Source organism: Ascaphus truei, chromosome 1 (genome assembly GCF_040206685.1).
Source record: "Ascaphus truei isolate aAscTru1 chromosome 1, aAscTru1.hap1, whole genome shotgun sequence".
NCBI classification, from domain to species: Eukaryota; Metazoa; Chordata; class Amphibia; order Anura; family Ascaphidae; genus Ascaphus; species Ascaphus truei.
This window is the reverse complement of record NC_134483.1, coordinates 70,516,797-70,541,212: the sequence shown is the minus strand read 5'-3', so window position 1 is coordinate 70,541,212 and position 24,416 is coordinate 70,516,797. Positions and strand designations below refer to the sequence as shown.

The 24,416-nt window shown below is 41.5% G+C and overlaps 1 protein-coding gene across 13 annotated transcripts in view; it reads right to left on the bottom strand.

The window, feature by feature from the left end:
• Positions 1–838: 838 nt before the first annotated feature.
• DDX4 (DEAD-box helicase 4) overlaps positions 839–24,416 on the bottom strand; it is a 126,167-nt gene continuing 102,589 nt past the window's right edge. For all 13 annotated transcript variants that reach the window (XM_075589213.1, XM_075589212.1, XM_075589217.1 and 10 more), the window contains 11 exons: positions 10,746–10,784; positions 10,230–10,375; positions 9,653–9,805; positions 7,640–7,794; positions 6,142–6,271; positions 5,580–5,746; positions 4,569–4,711; positions 3,876–3,975; positions 2,532–2,808; positions 1,793–1,900; positions 839–1,247 (listed from right to left, as the gene is read on the bottom strand). In XM_075589213.1, coding sequence (XP_075445328.1) covers positions 1,158–1,247; positions 1,793–1,900; positions 2,532–2,808; positions 3,876–3,975; positions 4,569–4,711; positions 5,580–5,746; positions 6,142–6,271; positions 7,640–7,794; positions 9,653–9,805; positions 10,230–10,375; positions 10,746–10,784 — 1,508 coding nt within the window. In that variant the 3' untranslated portion in view covers positions 839–1,157. The remainder of the gene's footprint in view (positions 1,248–1,792; positions 1,901–2,531; positions 2,809–3,875; positions 3,976–4,568; positions 4,712–5,579; positions 5,747–6,141; positions 6,272–7,639; positions 7,795–9,652; positions 9,806–10,229; positions 10,376–10,745; positions 10,785–24,416) is intronic.

The window sequence follows — 24,416 nt, the reverse complement described above, 5'->3', positions numbered from 1 at the left end:
CACCGCTTGCAGCTGATCCCCATTATATGTGACCTAAGTACTTACCTTATACAGTGACTGCGTTTCCCTTATGAAAGTCCAGACTCTGTTTTATACAGGGTTAATACATGCCTCTGCGTGATGCACGCCGTCTTTGGGGCTAGTAGCACCGGGCTTTGGGGTTTACTCCTCTACTCTGCCTTAGGCACTAGATTCAATTGGTTCACAGCTAGAGAGAGAGGGTGGGGCTCAGAAAGGTGATGCTGTTTCAGAAGGGGATGTGACTTTGTATATGGTTGCTATAGGAACAAAAATGCCAGTTACATTAGAATTAGTGTTGTACAGTTCTTTTTTGCCTGGCTGTCCAATAGGAACACTCCTGCTCTGGTCACATGGTTCCCCGGCTCACACTGGCATCAGCTGTGTGCCGCTGCACCACCGGCTGAACAAAGACGTCTGCTGTTACCACCAGCATGCTTACTGCTCACATCCTCCACAACCGGCTGAAGGCAAGGAAGACCGGTGAGGAGGACAAGTGTTCAATATGCAGCTGCTCAGAAATTACCCGGTGCCGGTTCAAGCCCCCTACTGCCGTGTCGCCGAAAAAGCGCCTGGTAATTACTCGGCACATCACTAATTAGAATACATAAAAATAAAAATAAACAATTTGAAAGACATTTTAAACTGCCACAAGTATTTTTTTTCCATAGTACAGAACTGATTAAAAAAAACAAACAAAAAAACACTAGGATATTGATGCTAGCCGGTAAGCCTAAATAAAGTGTTACACAAAGTACCACTGTCCCATTCTGTATTTGAGCTGCAAAAGAAAACAAACCCAGCACAAATACTACATGAGGCATATGAATTAAACTTTATTCGATGATAAACATAAAGGGGGAGGGGAAAAAAAAAATTGAGAAAAAAAAGGAATTTGTACATAAAGTTTCAATTAACTGATTAACTGTTGTAATTTTTAATAAACATAAAACGATTCAATCTCCGCGATGCATTCAAAATATGTACATTTTTATAATCTGAAAACATCTAAATAAAATGTGCTTATAGCTTTTGGGGGAAATCCACACAAAATCACAACTTCTTGTTTTTCGAAAAACTAAATCTGTAACAATTTTGACCTTCTCTCTGTTGGACTATTGCATATAATTTGCACCCGTTTATTCATCTCCCCAGACCTCTTCATCAGCAGCACATGGAGCCTTTGAAAATCCGGGAGTTGTCAAAGTGTTCTCTCTAGCACCTCCTGTCTGCATTGGAGGAGGGGGAAGGAAGGGAATGAGTCGCTTACATAAGTAAAAGGAAGAATGAAAGTGTAAAAATAGTACAACTAAAGAGTCAGTAATTGCATAGACTATCATAATAAAAACTTGCATCCGTTTCAGAAGGATCACACAAAAATCAGTTTAGTAACCTCACCCCTTCCCCTCTCTCCCTCTCCCCAGAAGCCCAATACAAGTAACTCTGGTTAATAGTTTGCCCCATGAGTAAGTCCTGTTTTCAGTTTTTCGAGTTTAAAAATCTTTACCATGAGGTTACTATGGTAACCTTTAGAAGGGAACGGGCTATTGAGAAAGCTTAATTTCAACCTCATGGAAAAAGCATCATATTTTTTTTAAAATAAAGTTTTGGAAAAAGGGCAAGATGGAGAGCTCTTAAAATGTGGATAAAAAAGTATAAAATGCACACACAAAAAAACCCAGTTCAGTTGATCAGTGCAGACTGCTCCAATTAACAGCTGTACAATGTAAACATTTGTACTCCTTGCACTAATGTAATTGGTTGTGTTGTTTACCTCTCTGGTATCTACTGATGCAAATACATTTCCTCCTGGATTGTAGCTAGAAGTTCCATGCGCACCGAACGCAACTTCTTCTAACCATGCTGGGACCTCTTGTTGAGCCTTTAGAAACAAAAAAACATTAGCCAGTACACGATACTGGCAAGTGTGTTTAACAAATTGTTTCACATAAAATATGTCAAATGGAAGGAAATTTTTCTCCAAAGGCATCATAGGAGTCTCAGAAAACACACAAGTTCCTTCAATGTCAATCTCAGACAACACTTTAGGGGGTAATTGTATACTTGGCATTTTAAACTGAAAATTCCCAAACTTCAATGGGAAATGTCATCCAAAAACTTTCCCAAAAGCCACTTTAGTGTATATATAGATTTAGGGGGAGACCCCTCCCCTTTGTTTCAGGAAGGATGTCTGTGATAGTCACTCTGCTAGCTCCAGCGGGATCTGAAAGGGTGCAAGAACAACAAATACTTTCTTCTCCCAACCTAAACTTTCATTCACGTATTAAGTATGTACTGTAGTCCAGAGTGGATTTATTGATGAGGAGCAAGTTTTCCATGAGCAAAACATTTTTGCTGCTTGTGTAAATGTTTAGATCTTTAATTACTTCTTTTTTTTTAATACATTTCTCATTGATACCATTTGCCAATAATCACTTTTGTGGTAGTGAAAGCAGCGGTCGTGTATAAAGGGTTTTAAAGTCATATAAATGCACACAACACTGAATACTCACGTCAGATAGCACTTTCACCAAGGGACGAGCAATATTCGTGTCGTCACTCTTGGTCAGATCTAAAAATGAAATGGCTTTTCCAAGGTTACCACAGCGACCAGTGCGTCCAATTCTATGAACATACTCGTCTATATCCTTGGGAAGATCATAATTTATCACATGTTGAACATTTTGAATATCTAAGCCTCTCGCAGCTACTGATGTGGCAACAAGCACAGGGCACTTTCCAGAGCGAAAATCCGAGAGAGCAATTTCCCTCTCCCTTTGTTCTCTATCACTAGAAGAAAAAGAGATATATATATTTAGTAACTATTAAACCTAGATGTATTTAATGTTACATAATAGATATAACAGATATATAGATATAACAGTATTATATACACACTGCCTCTGACAGATGACTGATTAGGCAAAGTTAATTTGAGTAAACAGAAGTAGGTTTCAGGATAACCACAAATGTAAACCTCGGTATATACAGCACACTCTGCGCTCCCCCCTCCCTTTAATTGCCATTAGAAAGCATGTTGCAAGAACATCAACAATTCCTGTCCTAAAAGGGGACTAATTGCCCCTCGAGCAGAAGCTCCCTCCTTTAGAGATCCCATATGAAGAAATGTTTGTGTCATGACATGCTGGATAAGAGACACCGCAATGTGCAACTACACAGGAAAAAAGCCCCTACGTTTTCAATGTCCTTTGTATTTTGCATTACCAGCAATTAAGACCAAAAACTGACATTTCTGGCGACATGACCATTTCAGTGTTTGGTTATTCAGATTATATACATGCCAAATTAATGTACATTGTTCAAGCTGCAGTTCAAGCAATAAATATTTATATTTTTACACATTCAATATGTGCATCAATACAATCTACACACTGACAAGTAATTAGCTAAGTTGCTCATCGATCCATTCTCCTGTAAATCGATCGCTGAAGTTTCGGCTGAGGGTTCACTAAATGCATATTGGGTAATCTTCTGCTGCACTGACAGCCAAAGTTCTGTGAGGAAGATCATGTGACCAGGCAGGCACTAGATTCAATTGGTTCCCTGCTAGAGAGGGCAAGGCTCAAAAAGGTGATGCGACTTTGTAAATGGTTGCTATAAGAACAAAAATACTTTTTACATTAGAATACATTAAAAATATATATTTTTTAAATTGTACAAGTATTTTCTTAAAGTAGAGAACTGATTTATGTAAAAAAAAACAAAAAATTTTTTAGGATATTGCTTGAACAGCAGCTTTAATAGAATGCTAAAAATGTAATATCAGACATTGACAGAGACCGTTCTCAAAACAAAAATCTGTTTTTCCTTAAATCCTGACCATTTTTATTACTTACCCATGAATGCTTGTTGTTGGTATAGCTTCCTGACAAAGAATAGTAGCAATGAAATCTGCCTTCTTTTTTGTTTTCACAAACACCATTGTGCGTTCTTTGCCTGGTAATACATGAAGTTTCCAATTAGCACACAAAAAAAAAAATTTGTACAACACTTTCAAACCCATATGTTCCACACAGTGCTAATGGCAAGAGATTTTCTTGTCCCGCAAGACTCTGTGCAACACAGTTGGAAAGAAACTTCTGGCATAGGACTGCCAGTTGCAAATATGATTTCCCAAGAAATGCTTGGAATTCACAAGTTCTAAACTCTACCAAAAACTGTTTTCAGTGCTCCATGATGCAGTCTCGTCTACTACATTATGTCTCAACCCCACATGTTTCTCTCTCCTCCTCCCCCCACTCCCGATCACTGAAAATCTAGAAATTAATATGTCGTTGAGACATCCGCAAAAATCCACAAGTGAAACCTTAAAAATCTGCAGGGTATTCAAATTAGTCCTAAAATGTTGCCAACTTCTAGCCTTAAAGAGGCTAGTCTGCAAATATAGAACAAAAATATTGTACAAACTGTCAAGTACTCTTTTGACAAACTTTGGGAAATACATTTAATGGGTCTAAGACTTCAGCAATAGTTATTAAATTACACACCAACAGAATATGGGTTACTTTAAATGATAACTATGGTAATACCGATATTTTGCAGAATATTAATCAGCTTGTCTTTCTTTGAAAACTCTTCAACTTGAATAATGGTTTGCTCCACATCGCTACAAGCCCCTCCTTGTCCAACAGCAACAAACAAGGAATCAGATTTTAAGTAATCGCGGGACAAACTAAGGGGAAAAATATATATTAATGTAAACATGCTGACCAAACAATTCAAAACAATGTATACAAATCTTATTCTATATAAAACTTTTAAAAAAAAAAAGTTTTGTTTCAGATCCAAGACAAATGAGTTGACAGCCAACATCACTACTATGGGTGTGAGTCATGACACGACTGCCAGCTGTCTCACATTTCATCTGGTCTGTCATCGTTACACACGCCCCATAACATATTGAACTCTTCATGAGGTCTTTAAATAAAATGTATAACCCTGTACTGTATGTCATCATAACAGTTCCCAGGACATACTTCAAAAGGGAGGCAACAATTATTTCCTGGTACAACATTTTATAAATAAAACCTATAAGAAATGGTCTAGCTTAATACTTAAACTGAATGAAGTAGTGAATAATTATCAGTATAAATACTAAATTATTTTCTAACTGAACTTTGAAAGTCAAAATGTGAGTAATTAAGAGGTTTGAGAATCAGGGGGAAAATATTTAACACATTCAAGCTCACAAGACAAAAACAAAAACACAAAAAATACCCATACAAAAAAAGCAAAGCAAGGAGTGCGAGATGCAAGTGTCATTACATTCGTTGGAGCCAAAAAATAAAATAAAAAATTACGTGAATATGCAGTTATAAGTTGTTTATTGAAATACACAAGTAATGTACAAGAAATACTGTATGACAACTGAATGTAAAAACAATGAAAATACAGAGTTAACCCCCACCCACCCCTCTCTCTCTCTATATATATGGCGTGCCAGATCCCTTGCCATTAGAAAATGCCCAGGTTTACTTTACTAAAGACATTTATAAGTGATGTCCTTAAAAACAAAAAAATTCCAAACTAATCTATATTACCTCTTGATTTTTTCAGGAAAGGTAGCACTGAACAATAGTGTCTGTCGTTGCTCTTTGGTTGGCATGCCTCGACTAGCCATAAACCTTGTAATATCTGGGAGAAAGCCCATGTCCAGCATACGGTCTGCTTCATCCAAAACCAAGTATTGTAGTTTACTTAAGCCAATCTGAAGTGAGATTTGGAAAAACAAGCACACTTACAAGTCAGGACAATTTTAATACTGAACATTCCTAATCTGAAGTACACACAAAACAAACCAAGTGCTTAAGAAACCAATATAGATATAACATTCGACATTGCAGGGATCGAGAAATTCAGAAACATTGGACTGAATGATGTTATACAGGAAATATTGTTTCTGCAGATTTCCAATAAGAGTATAGAGATATAGTACATTCCAGGCCCGCTTACAGGTATACTAGCAAAACAAAGCATTGTGTTTACTACTCTAGTAAGTCCACTGAAAGAGGTTGGATACCTTGTAAATTTAACAGTTTATAATATACTGAAATTTGCTTTACAACATAAAATAGCATATTTCTCCCAAAAATATCATCCAACCTTCTCTCTTTCAATTATATCAATTAGTCTTCCAGGGGTTGCACAAAGTATATTACATCCTTTTATTATTTCCCGTATGGAATGACCAGTCTGCGTTCCTCCATATATCACAACTGGTCGAACACAGGTTCTGGGGGAGAAAAAAAAAGGGGGGGTATAATTATGTATATCCTTAAAACGTTTCAACAATTCTGAAATATAGATCAACATTTAATTATACCAATTAAAAAAAATACCCCCATGATTCCACAACACTCGTAAAAAGATTAATGCCAGTGTCCCCACATTGCAAATAAAAAACATTTGTTTACCTATTTTACCTTGGGAATCTGAGCAAATGACAAAATCAGGAGAGGTTGATGAGCTAGGTTTAGGGACAGCCTGGAATAGGTCAGGATCTAGGACTGATCATTTGTCTCCAAACGAATAAAGATTTTGGTTCATGAAGCTGGGTTCCATTCAGAGGCTCTCACCCTGTTCGTATGTAGGTCAGAATTCTAGTCTGTGCTGTAGACCTGCAATTCTACTATGCACTCAAGGCTGGAAAGGTGGCAGTTCTTACCAACATCTCATTTGCAGCTGAAGATTCAGCAAAGCAATAAGTCCAGGAAGCACCCAAACTATGCCAAGTGAATTACAAAACTATCCTGTAGCATTAAACATCTTTATTTTGCAGCTACAACTACCTGAATATGCCAGTTTTGTGTACACGCAATTCTATATCTGGGGGATTTTATGGACAGTCTTCAAGGAGGCGATTGTAGATTGTGGTGTCCTATGGAGAAAACACCTGAATTGATAGCAATTTGCCTTTATGGTTACATTTAGAGGCTGATTGTTTTAGATTAAATGTTTTGTTAATTGATTAATATATTAATTGAAATGTCTATTTTAAGAAGGAAACCAGCTGAGTGAGCAACCGTGACCCAATGGTGTTAAAACTGTTTGCAATGGGAGATTGCCATGCACCATGTTTTTAGATTCCTTTTTAAAACTACTTTAGATTTATCTTAGGATATGTGCTACACCAGGGCAGCGCAAACTTTGAGCTGGCTCCCCCCCCCCACCCCCTTACTTTTTGACCGGCATCAAATAACAATGGGGGTGACGTCACATGACCCCAGTTGCGTAATTTGATGTGGCACAAGGCGTACTGAATCCTGGTAAGTAGATTATAGAGACCTCGCATGTTCCCGGCATTTAAATGCCTTGAAGAGTGCGGGACCTCTGCAACCCTATCCACCCAAAAAAAACAAACAAAAAAAAAAAACACATCCCCAGTTTGCGCATCCCTGTGCTACACAATGGTAAATTACCATGAACAAGTCTTTAAAACAAAGCATTTAGCATGGGGGGGGGGGAGATACTTATTCAGTTATGTCAAAGTAAACACAAAACCTATCCTGAACACCTCAATACTGAGCAGAGTGGTGCACCGTATTTTAGCATAATCTTACGGAACGAAGTCAACTGGAAAGCAGAAGAGTCAATAACTTACCCATAAGAAAACTTTAGAGCGTCAAGAAATATCTGGTTAATAAGTTCTCTGGTAGGCGCAATAATAATGGCTTCTGGTTCCTGTTGCTCTTTAAAATGACTAGCAGTAACTCCCGTATTCATCATGTGAGCCAAGATTGGCAAAAGAAAAGCAGCCTGAAGAAATATAGTTTAGTTAGAAAAACAAATCCAATACATGTACTCTTTTCAATGGAGATAAGTGATACATATATACACACATATATATATATATATATATATATATATATATATATATATATATATATATATATATATATATATATATATATATATATATAACTAAGAAAAAGAAAAGTAGGGTCAAAGAGGTGCACTCAAACACTGAATAATGAAAAATAGAAAAAAATGGACTTTATTAGCAAAAAGTATAAAAAACACATAAAACAGACCCACACAGATCGTATGACAAATCGCTATGTCTCATAGCGATTTGTCATACGATCTGTGTGGGTCTGTTTTATGTGTTTTTTTTATACTTTTTGCTAATAAAGTCCATTTTTTTCTATTTTTCATTATTCAGTGTTTGAGTGCACCTCTTTGACCCTACTTTTTCTTAGTTATATAATTCCCTTGGGTCGGTAGCACCACCAGAGGGTCACTTTTTACCCTGACCTTTGGTTAACTGATTACTTAGTCAAATAGGGGTGATTTGACTGCGGCATCTTTTGTGCGTCACACACACACACACACACACAGTGTGTGCGTGTATCTGTGTGTGTGCGTGTATCTCTCTCTCTGTGTGTGTGTGTGTGTGTGTCTGTATCTCCGCGTGTGTGTGTGTATGTGTGTGCATCTGTGTGTGTGTGCGTGCGCATCTGTGCATCTGTGTGTGTGTGTGTGCATCTGTGTGTGTGTGCATCTGTGTGTGCGCGCATCTGTGTGTGCGCGCATCTGTGTGTGCGCGCATCTGTGTGTGCGCGCATCTGTGTGTGCGCGCATCTGTGTGTGTCTCCGCGTATCTGTGTCTGTATCTGTGTATCTGTGTGTGTGTGTGTGTGTCTGTATCTGTGTGTGTATCTGTGTATGTGTGTATTTGTATCTGTATCTATATGTATCTATGTGTGTGTATGTATGTGACACAAATGGATTCTATTGACCTACCGTTCACATTTGCAATTTAAACCATTACTTTGTTAACACCTGCAATACTAAATTTCCCATATAGAAATCTATTCTTTCCAGTAAGCATTACAAAAGGAGACAGATGTCATGTGTATCAAATTGAGGTAGTCTTGCAGACCTCTAAAACCCCAGCACGTTCTCTGCTCTACCCATGATGTACTTCTCTCCCGATTGTTTAAGCATCTGGTTGCCTAGCAACCACATACACTTCTTCAGCCATTGCAATGTGAAAAAGACACGCTGCACGGTTGAGAAAGTGTCTACTTGCTATGACACCGATAATCTTCTGGGCAAGTGTCCACCCAGGATACATATGTTTGCCCCATTTTTTCATTATGTAGAGACTGGAGGCAATGTTACGGTAAAAGCCCAAGACATTTGCCTATTTTTTCTTCATGCAAGAACATTGATATTTAACCACTTCAGTGCCCCATCAAGAAAAGTGCCACCACAGGGGCCCTTATATAACAAGTTCTTCTTCTCTACTCGTACCACTGAAAGGGAAAAAACCTACACCCTCCCAGTTACATCCAGCCTGACGGAATCAATCACATCAAAGATCTGAGAAATAAAAATCGAGCAATTAAATATTAATAGACCTGAGTGTTAAAGCTTATCTATACCCACAAATACATAATGGGTACAGCACAAAAGCCCACACGGAGAAAAAGAAATAAAGGCAGTTTTATATGCCGGACTAATGGAGTCTCGTCAATTAGTCATGTAGGTCTGTAGAAACTTTGTTGCCAAAGTGGCTGGCAATGCAGCAGGTAATAAAGCAGTCTTCTCAAAAGGAACATCGGAAAGACCGAAACACACAAACATAGCCCCGCATACACAAAATATTTACCGTTTTCCCAGAACCGGTTTGAGCACACGCCATCAAATCACGGCCAGCTAATATAATCGGAATACTGTATCTCTGTACTGGGGTCAGTTTCACATAACCAGCTCTTGAAATGTTCTTGTTTAGCGTGTCACACAGATTAGCCTCGTCAATACTCTACAAAATGAGAAAGCAAGAACAATTGAATAAAAAAATTATAATATCCCATTTTCTTTATCCCCAACATTTTGTGATAGTAATTAACATTTCCTATAATTTGGTCATACCAAATTGCAAAATCCTTAAAATAATAATAATAATAATAAAAGTTTCCTATAATTTGGTCATACCAAATTGCAAAATCCTTAAAATAATAATAATAAAAGCACAAATAAGGGATGTGAACGGTGTTTAATATCTTGAAATATTAGCAACCAAAAGAAGGGCATAATTTATACCACATACTTATTCCTTTCTATGGGCTAACAAGGTACCCCTCCTATATGGAGAACTTGGACGTTAGGAGTCAATAATTCCAACAATCCACTTCCCCAGCTAGCTCTGCATTTTGAAACTGGACGAGCATTGAAAATCAACTGACCATTATAGCTGGAGGAACATTGGGTCCTTTTACTTCCACAAGAATGTCATCATATTTGTTAAAGTTAATTCCAGATTGGTGATGAGCAAATATAGCATCTTCAGTGTCAGGTGGAGGGGGAGGAATATATGTCACCTTTGGACCTTCTGCAAAATAAGTTAGTGTAATTGTTTGTAATGAAATTCATGGAAAACACTGTCAAACACCTTTTAAAAAAAGATACATACATACAACCTACCAGATACTCAAATTCATCTCCAGTTTACTTTCAAGACTTATGCACTCACATTTTAATCTGGTCTGTAACAGTTATTTACGCCCAATCATTAACCCCAACTGTGCTGAAATGTCTCATTTGAATGTATAACTGTTCATTTAATGTAAAAGTTTGTCATCATAACTGTGTCCAGGACATACTTGAAAACGAGAGGTAACAATGTATTTTTATTTATAAAATGTCTTGTCAGAAAATACAAACTGTTCCAGTTTTACATTCAACAGCTTCCTGTAACATACCTCGATTTTCACCTTTGTCATCATTTCCCTCTTGACCACCTTAAAATAAACAGAACATTTACCCATTATTTGTCCGTCTCCAAGTGCTTCCATGACAGAACACCAATAAGGTTTTATGCGCATCCCAATTCAGGGTAGGATCTCTTCAGATTCGCTTTGCTATAGGGTTATTAGATTATCCAAAGATCTCAATAAGAACTTTAATCGCATCATAAAAACAGAATTATTCAGGACGGGTTTGTGTATGGTCATGGGTGGGACAGATGAGAACAATGAAGGAATTTCTCTTCATCATTTCCCATGACGGTACACAAACGGTGATGTCCCAAAGCAGTCACTTCATTATAGGGTGGGAGCTTGCAGAAATTGTTTGCTTCCAAAATTGGCCTCACTGGGGGCTGCACCATCCTGCTTATGATGCTTGATGTTATGAGAAGATCAAGTTGCTGCATTTCTTTTGTGAAGCTTGATCCTTTTCTGCCCACTAAGTAATAATGGCCCTTGTAGAGTGTCCTAATAGTTATGAATATTCTGGTAAAAAAAAAAAAAAAATTTTTTTTTCATATTAACGGTTTAATTTTCTATTGTCAAATTGAGAGAAAATTAAAAAAAAAATTCATATCAGAACACATTGTTTGGTGCCACTGCATACTCATTTTTCCCCAACTTAAACCTGGATAATTTCCTTGTTTTTTATGCATCTTCTACCGTCAATTCAGGTCCCAGGTGGTATTTAACATAAGTTAGCTATTCAGACCAAATTTAAGAATAAGTAATCAATGGAAGGATCACGTCTAGAAAAACACATCTTGGTTCTCTTTATTAATGCTATCTTGTTTTGAATAGTTTCTATAGTCTAGTGATTAGTCATTCATAATTTCCCACTATAGTGGGTTATTAGAGATCATTGGACCAAAAAAAACTTGGGAGAATTTTGCTTACAGCCAAGGAGGGGGAGAAGAAACAGACAGCAAGAAGTGAAGGATACATGAGGATTAGGAGAGGGAGTGGTGTGCGCACAGAGAGAAGACAATAAGGCCTTGGTCCCGCCGCGGCCGGCAGCGCGCACGGCTGCGGCCCACCAGCACCTTACCCTAATGGTCCTTGTCCCCGCTGCCTCCTTCCGGCAGGGCTGACTGTGTACTGTGACGCGTCAGCCTGCTGGAGCTACAACCTCCTTGTGCTTTACAGCGCTGACGCGTCACGCAGTACGCGAGTCAGCCAATGGGGAGGAGAGCTGCTTGTGTCTGTTTTGTGCATTCGGCACATATCTCCCCGTCATCTCTCACACATGGGGGGGCGGGAAGGAGACTTTACAGCACCAGATCTGTCCCCTTGTATCACCCTCCCCCCCTCTCCCGGACCCACAACCTCAACCCCTCTCCCCGGGCACAATGGCCGCGCCCCCCCCCCCCCGACCCGTTTGGTCACCCCCCCCCCCAGGAAAAAATTTCCTGCAGACCGCGGTGCAGTGAGTTGCACGCGCCGCCGGCAAGCAAGACAGTCGTGCTGACACGTGCAATGGGGCCTTAGCCTAAGGCACGGAATGCAAAGAGGGGAGGAGAAAGTACAGAGGAGCAGGGCATTATGGAGGAAAGAGTAAGGGCCGTTACATACAGCATGCAGTCGTGCGTTCCTATGCGAATGCGCGTGCACGTGCCGCATGCTTTTCGTGTATATAGTGCCGGGAGCTGCAGGTAAGGTATATCTGTGTATGTATATGTGTGTGTGTATGTATATGTGTGTGTATGTATATGTGTGTGTGTATGTATATAGTGTGTGTGTATATATATGTGTGTGTGTTTATATATGTGTGTATATGTATGTGTGTGTGTGTGTATGTATGTGTGAGTGAAAGCAAGTCCTAGATAAAGTTTTTTTTCTTTAAAAAAAATCTTAATTTTTTTTTTTTTTTTTTTTAACTTCTGCAGTTATTTACACACGCACGCACGCACGGGCGCGAAAAGAAGAAAATTTAAAACAATTTGCCATAATTTTCTTTTCCTGGAACCATGGCAGTGGGCACCTTTGGGTTAATCCCTCCTCACTCTAGGTAGGACAGGAAATTGACTTTTGAAAAATATAACCGATAGGCATTAGACATACACAGAGAGGGTAACGATGTACCCACTACCATGGTTCCAGGAAAAGAAAATTAAGTAAGTTGTTTTAAATTTTCTTCTTTCCTGATCACCCTGGCAGTGGGCACCTTTGGGACATACCCCAGCAGTGACAATTTTAGGGAGGGATACATAAGAAATAAACCACCAGTCAATGCTGTTATCAGTTTGACCTATATTAATTCACTTTACACTTTATTTCACTACAGATTGTAGAACTCTACGCCCAAAGCTTGCGTCAGCTGATGATTGTACGTCTAGTCTGTAGTATTTCAAGAATGTATTGAACGAGGACCAGACCGCTGCTTTCCATATCTGTCCTGGTGTAGCCTGGGCTTTAAATGCCCATGACGTAGACATGGCCCTTGTAGAATCAGCTTTAATGTTCAAAGGTTTATCTTGTCCTTTGCTCTCATAAGCTTTTTTAATACCAGACACTATCCATTGGGAACTTGTTGTCTTAGATGCCGCTTGACCTTTCTTCGGTCCTTCTGGTATGATGAATAGTCTGTCTGATTTTCTGACATCTCGCATCCTTTCCATATATACCTTTAGGCATCTCAACATCTAGTTTGAGTAATCTCTCCTCTTTCTTGTTCTTTGGATCTGGACAGAATGACAGGATCACGATTTCCTGATCCATATGAAACTGTGATACGACCTTTGGCAAGAATTGATGCACTGGTCTGAGAACTGCCTTGTCTTGGTGTACGACTAGGAATGGTTCCTTAGCTGATAGTGCCTGTAGTTCTCCCACTCTCCTTGCTGAGGTCATTGCAATCAAGAACGCCATCTTCCATGTTAACCATCTCAACCCTATCTCTTGTATAGGTTCGAAAGGAGGTGCCGTTAATACATCCAATACTAGGGACAGGTCCCATGTCGGTACTACGTTTTTAATTTGAGGTCTTAGTCTTTTAACTGCCTGCAAGAACCAGATGATTAATCTTTCCATTGCCAGATTTCTCTCCAATAAGGCTGATAGTGCAGACACCTGTACTTTCAGAGAGCTGAGGCTGAGACCTTTCTCAAATCCCTTTTGCAAGAACTCCACTATTGACAATTCTTGGTGAGAAGAAATTTTGTTTTTCTTTTGTGCACCAATCCCGGAAACAAAGCCAGATTCTATGGTACACTTTTGATGTGGATCCCTTTCTTGCGTGCAATAGGGTCTGGATTGTCTGAACAACCTTTCAACCCCAATGTTTCCCGCTCAATCGCCATGCAGTCAAGGCCCATTGTTTGGTGTTCGGATGGCATCTTGGTCCCTGTCGCATAAGTTCTTTGCGATCTGGTATGTGCCATGGTATATCCACCGCCATGTTTACCAAGTGTGTGAACCAAGTCCTTCTTGGCCAGAATGGTGCTACCAATATCACTCCGCTTGGTCTTCCCTGATTTTCCTGATTGTTTTTGGAATTAGGGGAATTGGGGGAAACAAGTATGCAAACTTGAAATCCCATTTGAAGCTGAGAGCATCTGTGCTTTTTGCGCTTGGATGAAACCGCCTTGCACAGTAGTTCTTTACCTTGCGGTTCTGGTGTGTCGGCTTGAGATCTATGTCTGGCTGACCCCATCGCTCTACCTCCTGGGTGTATAATGTTGCGACTTAGAAAGTCTGCTGTGACATTTTCCAGTCCTGGGATGTGTACGGCTGTAATTTCTGATAAGTGGCCCTCTGCCCAAGAGAGGATTTCTGCTGTAATATTCATCAGCTTTCTGCTCCTGGTTCCCCCTTGTTTAGCTATTGTGACAGAAACCAGGGGATGGTAATAAATTCCGTATATAGGGCTCCCAGGATACTAGACAGTTTCTATCCTGTTTGGCCTGGGAGTGCAGCCTTATAATACATACACTCCATCCCACAGTTTGGCAAGCGCTGGAACTGAGGGATGAGAGATCCAGACCAGAGTTTGTCTGCTGCCTGATTTCTGTCACCTGTCATGCTAATTAGGAATCAGGTATGAAAGACTGATTTCCTGTTTGCTCTGGGCTCCCCACAAGAGCCAGGAGGCTGGAAGGCTGCTGAACTACAGAGGGGAGAAGCCTCTTCCCCAAACAGGTTCAATCTTTCTGTTCATTTGTGCAAGACTGCAAAAGTACCGTGTTTTGATGTTGGAAGTGGAAAAGCCACTTCCAACCCTGAGTCAGGGATATCTAAGTTAAGTTATCGCTCAGGTGAGCAGCTTTTGTTTTGATCTGTTTTCTGTTGTATGCACTGTGGCAGTCTCAGTGCCTGGGACTGAATAAACCAGGCATAGCCTGTTTAAAGGAACAGTACGTGACGCCTCATCATTTAACCTACCCTAAAAGACCGTGTTCTAAACAGTCCCGGACAAACGACGGAGCCCCGGAGTAAGCCGTTTGTCACACTATATACTTTACAACCGACCGGTTGTCTGACTATCTTTATATTGGCATCTTTTATTTGGTCTTGGAAAGCTTCCAGGGCCCTTTGTACTGCTTTTAGTTCCAGCAGATTTGATGGAAGAGGCTGTTCCTGGTTTGTCCAGGTTCCTTGCACCAGTGTTTCTCCCATTTGGGCACCCCAACCTGTGTTGCTCACATCTGTTGTGATTCTTTCCCACTGTACTGGGTGTAGTGTCCGTCCTTTCCCCAGATTTCGGGTATCTTCCCACCACTTTAACTCCTCTTTTGTGCGTGGGTGTAACAAGATTCTTTGTCTTGTATTCTTGTGGTTCCCGTTCCATTGTTGTAAAAAATTGTTTTGTAACGGTCTCATATGGAGCGCTGCCCATTTTATGACGCTTAGTGTTGAAGCGAATTTCCCTAGAAATTTCATGCATGCTACTGCTGAAGTTCTGGTTGCTTTCCTGAGCTTCCTCACTTGTAGTGCTATGTCTTGCCTCCTTCTGTCTGGCAACCTCACCTCTCCTTTTGTCGTGTCGAATTCCACCCCCAAAAACTTTAGCAGTTAAGTGGGTACTAGGTGACTCTTGTCTCTGTTTATTAACCAACTGTGTTGTTCCAAGAAGGTTATGACCATCTCCTGGTCTTGTTCTAGTTTCTCCCGACTTTTTGACTTTACCAAGATGTCGTCCAGGTATGGGTATATTTCTACCCTTCTCTCATTTCTGCCACTAATGGGGCTAGAACTTTTGTAAATGTCCTTGGAGAGGTCGCCAGACCGAATGGCAGTGCTGTGTACTGATAATGATGTTGGTTCACTGCGAACCTTAGGAATCTTTGGTGTCTCCTTGATAAGGGACGCTTATCTACACGTGCCCGTAAGTCTATCGATACCATCCAGTCTCCTGGTTGTACCTCCTGAATGATCAGTTTCAAAGACACCATCTTGAATTTTCTTATTTTTAAGAATGAGATTACCTTTCTTAGGTCTAGGATTGCTCTGTAATCTCCTGAAGACTTTTGTACTAGGAATATTCTGGAATAAATTCCACCTCCTCTGTCTTCTTGAGGTACCTTTGTTATCACTTCTGCTTGTAGTAACTTTTTTAAAACTGAATTAATTTGTCTTCTTTTTGCCTTGGACTGTACCCTTCTTGTTACGCATATATTTCTTCTTGGCATGTCTTTGAACTCTATGCTGTATCCCCGACGAATGGTTTCCAATACCCATTTGTCCTGTATTGTTTGGGCCCATGTAGCAGAAAACTGCGTCAGCCTTCCTCCTACTGACAACTGCTGGGCCCTTTGACCTTCATGCGAATTTGTTCTTGGCAAATGATCCTCTTCCTCTGGCGCCTCGAAAAAGCCAATTCTGACCGCCTCTCCATGCTGTTTGTCTTGAAAACGATCTGCCAGGTCTATATGTTTTTGCCTCCTTGTGCTGATTTCTATCAGACTGCTGAAAACCGAATCTTCTGTTCCTGTTTTTTGGGGCAAAAAACTACTCTTACCTCCTGATGCTTTCGTTATTATTGCATCCAACTTGTTGCCAAAAAGGAATTCTCCTTCAAACGGTAATCCGCATAAGCTATTCTTTGACGCTGCGTCCGCCATCCATTGTCTCAGCCATAACGCCCTTCTTGCTGATACTGCTAAGGCCATAGATTTAGCTGCTAATCTGACCGCATCTAAAGAAGCTTCCGCTATGTAGTCTGTCGCCCATTATACCTCAGACAGCGCCTTTAGGATAGAACTTCTTTTTACGCCTTTGTCTAGTGCCTCTTCTATGTTGGCGATCCAGACATGCATTGCCCTTGCCGCCGATGTTGCTATGGCTGGCTTACAGGCTGTTCCCGTTGTGACGTATGCCTTTTTAAAAACGTAATCCATTTTCCTATCCATAGTGTCCTTCAAGGTTGCAGATTCTTGTATTGGAATTGTAGTCTTCCTTGCTATTCTGGATATAGCAGCATCCACCTTTGGGCTGGATTCCCAGAATTTGACATCTTCCTGTGGAAACGGATACATTTTCCCAAATCTTTTTGGTATATACACTTTGGCGTCTGGCCAAGCCAGTTCTGATTGAATAAGGTCCTTGATCACCTGATGTACAGGGAAAACTCTACCTTCTTCTGTCTTGACCCAAACAGTCTATCTTTCCTGTGGGTCAATTCTTCAGTATCTTCCAATTCTAAAGCCTGTCTCATGGCTTTGATGAGTGGGTCCACCATTTCTACATCAAATTCAGATTCATCCTCCTGAATATCTTGATCTGATGAATCCAATTTCCCTTCTGACACCTGAAAGCATTCTATGTCCGATTCATCAGATGAAAAACCTTTTCCCTTATCCAGACTGGTTTGGGATCTTGACCTTTTTTGCCCAGGGTTAACTGCTTGTTGAACAGCAGCATCCACGCTCTGCTTAACTGCCTCCCTCATTAGTACAAGGAAGGTGCTCATCTGCTCGTTAGAATCCCCCACTGCTGCCTTAAGGCAATCTTCACACAGCTTCTTTCCCATCAGAGCTGGCTTCTCGCATGCAGCGCACCATTTAGTCTTTTTAGTGACTTTTTTCTTATGCTGCAGGGATTCCCCAGTACCCTTTGAAGATTCTGCTTCCGGAAGAGTAACCACCGAGCTACTTGAATAAAAACAAAATAAATACTAAATACACACCCTAATGTATATAGATCCTCGCTTTCCCATAATACTAAAACTAAGGACTCACCTAGTCTTGGGAACTGATCCTTTACGAGTCTCCATCTTTGATTCCATATCCAGCACTTGGCTTCTCCCTGCTGAGCGTTCCATGCTGCAGTTTCTCTACACACACACACAGCGTCTCCGTCGCTCCTGTGACGTCACACAGTGCTCGTGCACGGCTTGCTTGTCTGTGCACGCACCTGCCGGCTGGCACGTGACACACGCACTCCCGTGCGGCTGCGTGCACTGTTCCTCTTACCGCAGCGTTCCAGACGCTAATGTGGTCAATCTGAGCCTTCACACGGCTCGCAGCTGTAGCTGCTCCACCCCCCCCCCGTGTGTGCCGGGTTCCTGGGGTTCCCCCGACTCCTGGGGGTCTCCGTCTTGCCACTATCAGGGGCGCGTCGATCGGAGCTTCAGGGCAGAGATGTTGAGGTCCCTGGATCGCTGCACTAGTTGCAGTTAGGCGAGTCCCATTAGAAAAACAAAAAATCCTACTCCTGGCTGTGAGGAGAGGAAAAAGACTAAGGTGCAGGTAGAGGGAGGGGCCTTTATGGCCTACCTGCAAAAGTCAATTTCCTGTCCTACCTAGAGTGAGGAGGGATTAACCCAAAGGTGCCCACTGCCAGGGTGATCAGGAAAGATTAATTTCCTCATCTTCGCCGCTGTCTGTCGGTTCCCCTCTCCCTTCTGTGTGCGCGCGGCCCTTCTATAGAAAGGCTGACTAACGTCAGCCAACTAAAAACCCGCACACGGCGTAGCACGCGCCTGGCACTATAGAACGTGCCTACGGTGGGGGAAGAGGGGACAAGAGACCACAAGGCATTAACAGGAGGGATGAAAACAAAGAGTAATGTTTAATTAACCTTTAAGCTCTGCTAGATCGGAGTATGTTACGCAAGGTACAGCTAGTTTATTTGTATTTTGTCATCTTTTTAATGTGTCTAATTACAGAGTCCTATAACAGTCACTAGTGGGCAGAATTAAAAGCAATGCTCTAACATGGCATTTCCACTTGGGATTTTCTCTTTATTTGGACTAGGTGAGAAGCCTCTCCAGACTTGAACCATGTTAAGTTCAGCCCCAGGGACCTCCTGCTTTGTGAGATACATACCTGTAAGCGACTGGCTACCGAAAATGTCTGTTTAAAAGGTCCTGCATCCCAATAGGAAGCTGCCACGTTATCCCTTGCGGCTTCCGATTGGCCCGTGTGACCTTTAAACAGATTTGCGATACTAGCAGCACCTGTAGGAGGTATGTATCGCATGGAGCAATGGTCCTTTGAGTTTTAATTAACATTGTTCAGCTTCCTAACTGGGGTATGGGCCCATGTATTATGTTGAATTGCATCCCTCACACATTTTCTGAGGTTATTTTATTTATTCTGGGGAATCCTGTGATGTTTTCTTAGTCCCTGCAAAATTGGAAAATAAAAATCGAACATTTATTAAAGTGGGTTTAAATATTCACAGAGTTTCGCTAAACATTATACATCTGACAAAGTAAGTATGAGTGAATACACACACACACACACACACACACACACACACACACACACACACACACACACACCAAATAATCCACTGATGCTTGTCCCATATATGCACATACACAGAAAGAATTTACCAGATGGGGGTCCGGGAAAAACGAGACAGCACACAGCCAAGGAAATCCAAAGATGTTGTATTCAAAACAAATACATGGCACTGCATCCAACGTTTCGGTCATCAAAGTGTGACCTTCCTCAGGGACGTGCCTGAGGAAGGTCACACTTTGATGACCGAAACGTTGGATTTAACATCGTGGCGAGCTCCTATTGGCCCAAGCAGCACACGTGTGGTACTAGGTGGTGAGTAGATTTTTTGGTGATTGGTCGACCAGTGTGTGTGTGTGTATATATATACATACATACATACATACATACATATGTATATATACATATATATAGTGTGTGTGTGTGTGTGTGTGTGTGTGTGTATATATATACACACACACACACACACACACACACACACACACACTGGTTGACCAATCACCAAAAAATCTACTCACCACCTAGTACCACACGTGTGCTGCTTGGGCCAATAGGAGCTCGCCACGATGTTAAATCCACTCGCCTGGGGCGTGCAAATGTATAGGTTTGTCAAAATGTATTTATATGTACAGCTTAACCCAGTTATAGTGCGGTCCTCGGGGGCCACCCGCGACCACCGCGTTATAAACTTTTTATGTGGTGGTGGTACCGCGTCCAACGGAGGGGGAAAGCTGAGAACTCGCCCAGCGTTCCCAGACCCGGTGGGGCAGCAGCAACAGCACGCAGCACTTACCCGGCAGCTCTTCTCCCTGTCTCTGCTTCCGTCTTGCGAGAGCAATCTCTCTTAAAGAGACAGTGTGTCTGTGTGCAGTGCGCGGCGAGTGTGCGCGCGCGCAGTGAGTGTGCACAATTAGCGTGCGCAGTGTGTGCAGTGAGAGTGTGTGCAGTGAGAGTGTGTGCAGTGAGAGTGTGTGCAGTGAGAGTGTGTGCAGTGAGAGCGTGTGCAGTGAGAGCGTGTGCAGTGAGAGCGTGTGCAGTGAGAGCGTGTGCAGTGTGCAGTGAGTGTGAGAGAGACAGTGCGTGTGTGTGTGAGAGAGACAGTGAGTGTGTGTGTGAGAGAGAAAGTGTGTGTGTTTGAGAGACAGTGTGTATGTTTGAGAGACAGTGTGTGTGTGTGTGTGTGTGTGTGTGTGTACTTGCAACTGCTTTTATACGTGTAACATTCCAGTTACTGTACATGCTATTTTAACATTAACTATGGGGCTGTAATTCTTAAGTAAAGTGAAAACATTAATGCACGCCGTGCTCATGTAACTGCATAACAAAAAACATACTGTACATAATCAAAAAAGCTTGAGATTACACTTTTTTTTTTTAAACTATCGAGGGTTGTCTGTTTCAGTGCATCTCTTTTCTTCTTTTTGACTATTTCAATCAATCATTAATTTTAATTGCGAAATTGTAATTGAATCTATGTTTTCTGCCTCTAGAAATGTAAGTCCTGTTTGCAATCCTGCGAGCGCCTCTGCGATCTTAAGTGGCGGCTCTGATTCCACATCCTCCGTCTTCGGTTGTATCCAAATCTTTATTTTCCCTACTAAGGTTTTGAATTATTTCTGAGTCGGTCACATGCTCATACAGTAGGTAGGACAGCTGCTGTCCACATCTACCCAAGATTCAATCGTAGCCCCACTTTCGTATCAACGAACAGTTCCAGTACTCGTTCTGCATTGGCCATTTCAATTTCTGTGAGGCATTCATTAATATAGCTTGCAAATGAGAGATAGGCGGCGGTGACTTCTTCCTCCATAAACCCCTCAAAGTCATCTTCTTCACTGTCACTGCCTACTTAAAAAGTTAGCCGGTACCAGACTTGCACTGCTATGTTTCACCAACATTTCGAAATGCACATTTGTGTGACTGCTTCCCATGCTTCACCACCTATGTAAAATACTTCTTTTAGGTTCATTTTCTTTAAAAATGTAGTAACTGAATCATCACTTGTGATTATTCGCTGTATCAGCGTTTTTCGAAAGTTCATCTTGAAGGTTGCAATAATGCCTTGATCCAGTGGCTGTATTTTGGATATGGTGTTCTTGGGCAAGTAGCTGACACGTATTTTTCCATCTCGGCTTATTAGGCTATCGGCAGGCGGATGTGCAGGGCAGTTATCAAATAACAACAAAGCTTTGGTATCCAACCTTTGTTGCCATAAGTGTTTACGAACCTCTGGTACGAACTGATGATGAAACCACTTTAGTAAAAATGCATGGATGACTGCCAGCATTTTTGAAAAGTCATACGAAAAAGGCATAGTACCCATATTCATTTCCCATAGTACCCATATTCATACCCATTTCAGCTCTGTCCCATGCCCCTGAGAATTCGACGTTTAAAATTCCAAAAAGGGCTATCTCTCGCCCATATAAACATCCGGAGCCTGCTGCCCAAACTGGACGAACTAAGGGCATGGTGCCTTATGCATAAACCCAAACCCATCGTTCTCACAAAAACATGGCTAACCCATAAAACCCCTGATGCAAATATCGCCATTCAGGGATACTCCATTTTTAGGAGAGATAGGTCAAAGAGAGGAGGAGGGGTGTTATTTTATATTGCAGACACATTACAATTTACACTGTTAAATTGTCCACCAAGCCCACCCTCTTTTGAAATTCTAGTTGGCAAAATCTGCCTCCCCTTTTCTAAGCCCATCTTGCTTGCTGGCATCTACCGCCCCCCTAAAGCCCCTCTACAATCCCTGACTGATATCACCCAATTTCTTGGCTCCATTTCCTCTCTGAATGAGAAGAGTGAGCTGCTAGTTCTTGGGGATTTCAACTTCAATTGGCTTGACCCTAAAAACCACAAAATCCAGATAAAACTCAAGTCACTTAACCTATCACAACTCATTTCCCAACCCACACGGACAAACCTGAAATCTCACAACCATTCCTTGTTAGACTGGATTCTCTCCTCAAACCCCAGCAGAATCCAATCCTCTGGCATCCTTCCTGACATTTTCAGTGACCATGCAATAGTGTACTGTGTAAGGAAAATTAAACTGCCCCAGTCAAGCCCTAAAGTTCTCCTCACTAGAACATTTAAAAACTTTAACCCACAACAGTTTCTGGATGACCTTACCAACTGCCCATGGCACAGAATCGATTTAATTCCCGACCCTGATTCTGCGCTCGACTATTTCCAATCCGAGTTCTTAAAACTCTGCGATACCCATGCTCCACTACGCAAAATAAGGGTACGGGGGGCCCACCTTCCATGGGTTACAACTGACCTTATTGCACTCTACCAGCTCAGGGATACCTTGTGGAAAAGCTACAAAGTAACTGGCACTACCAAGGAACTCAATCACTACAGATGCCTGAGGAACATGTGCACAAGGCAAACAAGCCATGCAAAAGCACAATATTACTCTGACAATCTCCACCAAAATACATCAAACCCAGCTAACTTCTGGAAGGTTATCAACAATATATTCCAGCCTCCTAACCATCAACAACCAAGTAATATCACTAAGGGGGATATTACTCTGACAAACCCCACTGACATTGCAAATGCATTCAATGATTACTTTGTGGGGTGTGCCACTAACTTATTAGCGAAACGCAGCCCAAACCACAAACCTGAATCTCATCCTGGGAGTACCCCTACAGTCCCACCCCCTCCCAACACTGCCTACAATTTTCAATTTGGCCCAGTATCTGAAGAGGAGATTATACAAGCGCTCCTCAAACTAAAACTAAGCAGCCAATGTGGACCTGACTTACTACAATCTAGGTGTTCCTACAACTTGGTGCCCCAGCCATTGCCAAACCAATTGCGTCCATAGTCAACTCTATCCTGTCTGCAGGCCATATCCCTAAGACCTGGAAAACTGCCAGAGTTGTCCCAATCTTCAAAAGTGGGGACAAAAACACTGTCTCAAACTACAGGCCAATCTCACTTCTCCCAATTCTATCCAAAGTCATGGAAAAATGTGTCCACTCCCAATTAAGCGATTTCTATACCAAGACAAATTTCCCTAGCTAATTCCTATCTGGGTTTCGTCCCAAACACTCCACCGTAACTACCCTGCTAAAAGTTTGCAATGAAATCCAGTGTGGAATGGAACGGGGACAACTCACTGGTGCAGTATTCCTAGATTTTGCAAAGGCTTTTGACACAGTTGATCATGCTATCCTGCTTAAACTCCAGAGCTCCGGATTAGGGAAGCATGCTTTAAACTGGTTTCAGTCCTACCTATCAGGAAGATCCCAACATGTGTCCATCTCAGGCTCTTACGCCAACCCCCTGGATATAACCTGTGGTGTCCCACAAGGCTCTGTTCTGGGGCCCCTACTCTTCTCAGTGTTCATTAATGATCTTCCCACAGCTTGTAAGGAAGCCTCAATACACATGTATGCAGACGACACAATCCTATATGCACACAGCCATAGCCTCTCTGACCTTCAACACATCAACAGTCTGACTTTTTGAGACTCGAAAACTGGATTTCCCAAAACAAACTGTTTTTAAACACTGACAAGACTGTAACAATGATATTTGGGACCAAGACTAAATTTGTAAAGCTTCCAGTGACTGAGATCCTGATTAGAACCAACGCTAACACCACCCTAACCCCTGTCACTAGTTTTAAATACCTGGGCTTATGGTTTGACTCCCACTTAACATTCGGGGTGCACATTGATACCCTGACAACCAAGACCTATGCCAAACTAGGGGTACTTTACAGGAACAAATCCTCCCTAAGTCTGCTGGTCAGAAAGCGTATCGCACAGCAGATGCTAATGCCAATTATTGACCATATGGAGACATAGTATATGGCTCGGCACCTCAAACCCACCTTAGCAAACTTGACACCCTCTACAATTCAATTTGTCGTTTTGTTCTCCAATGCAACTACAACACACATCACTGCGAA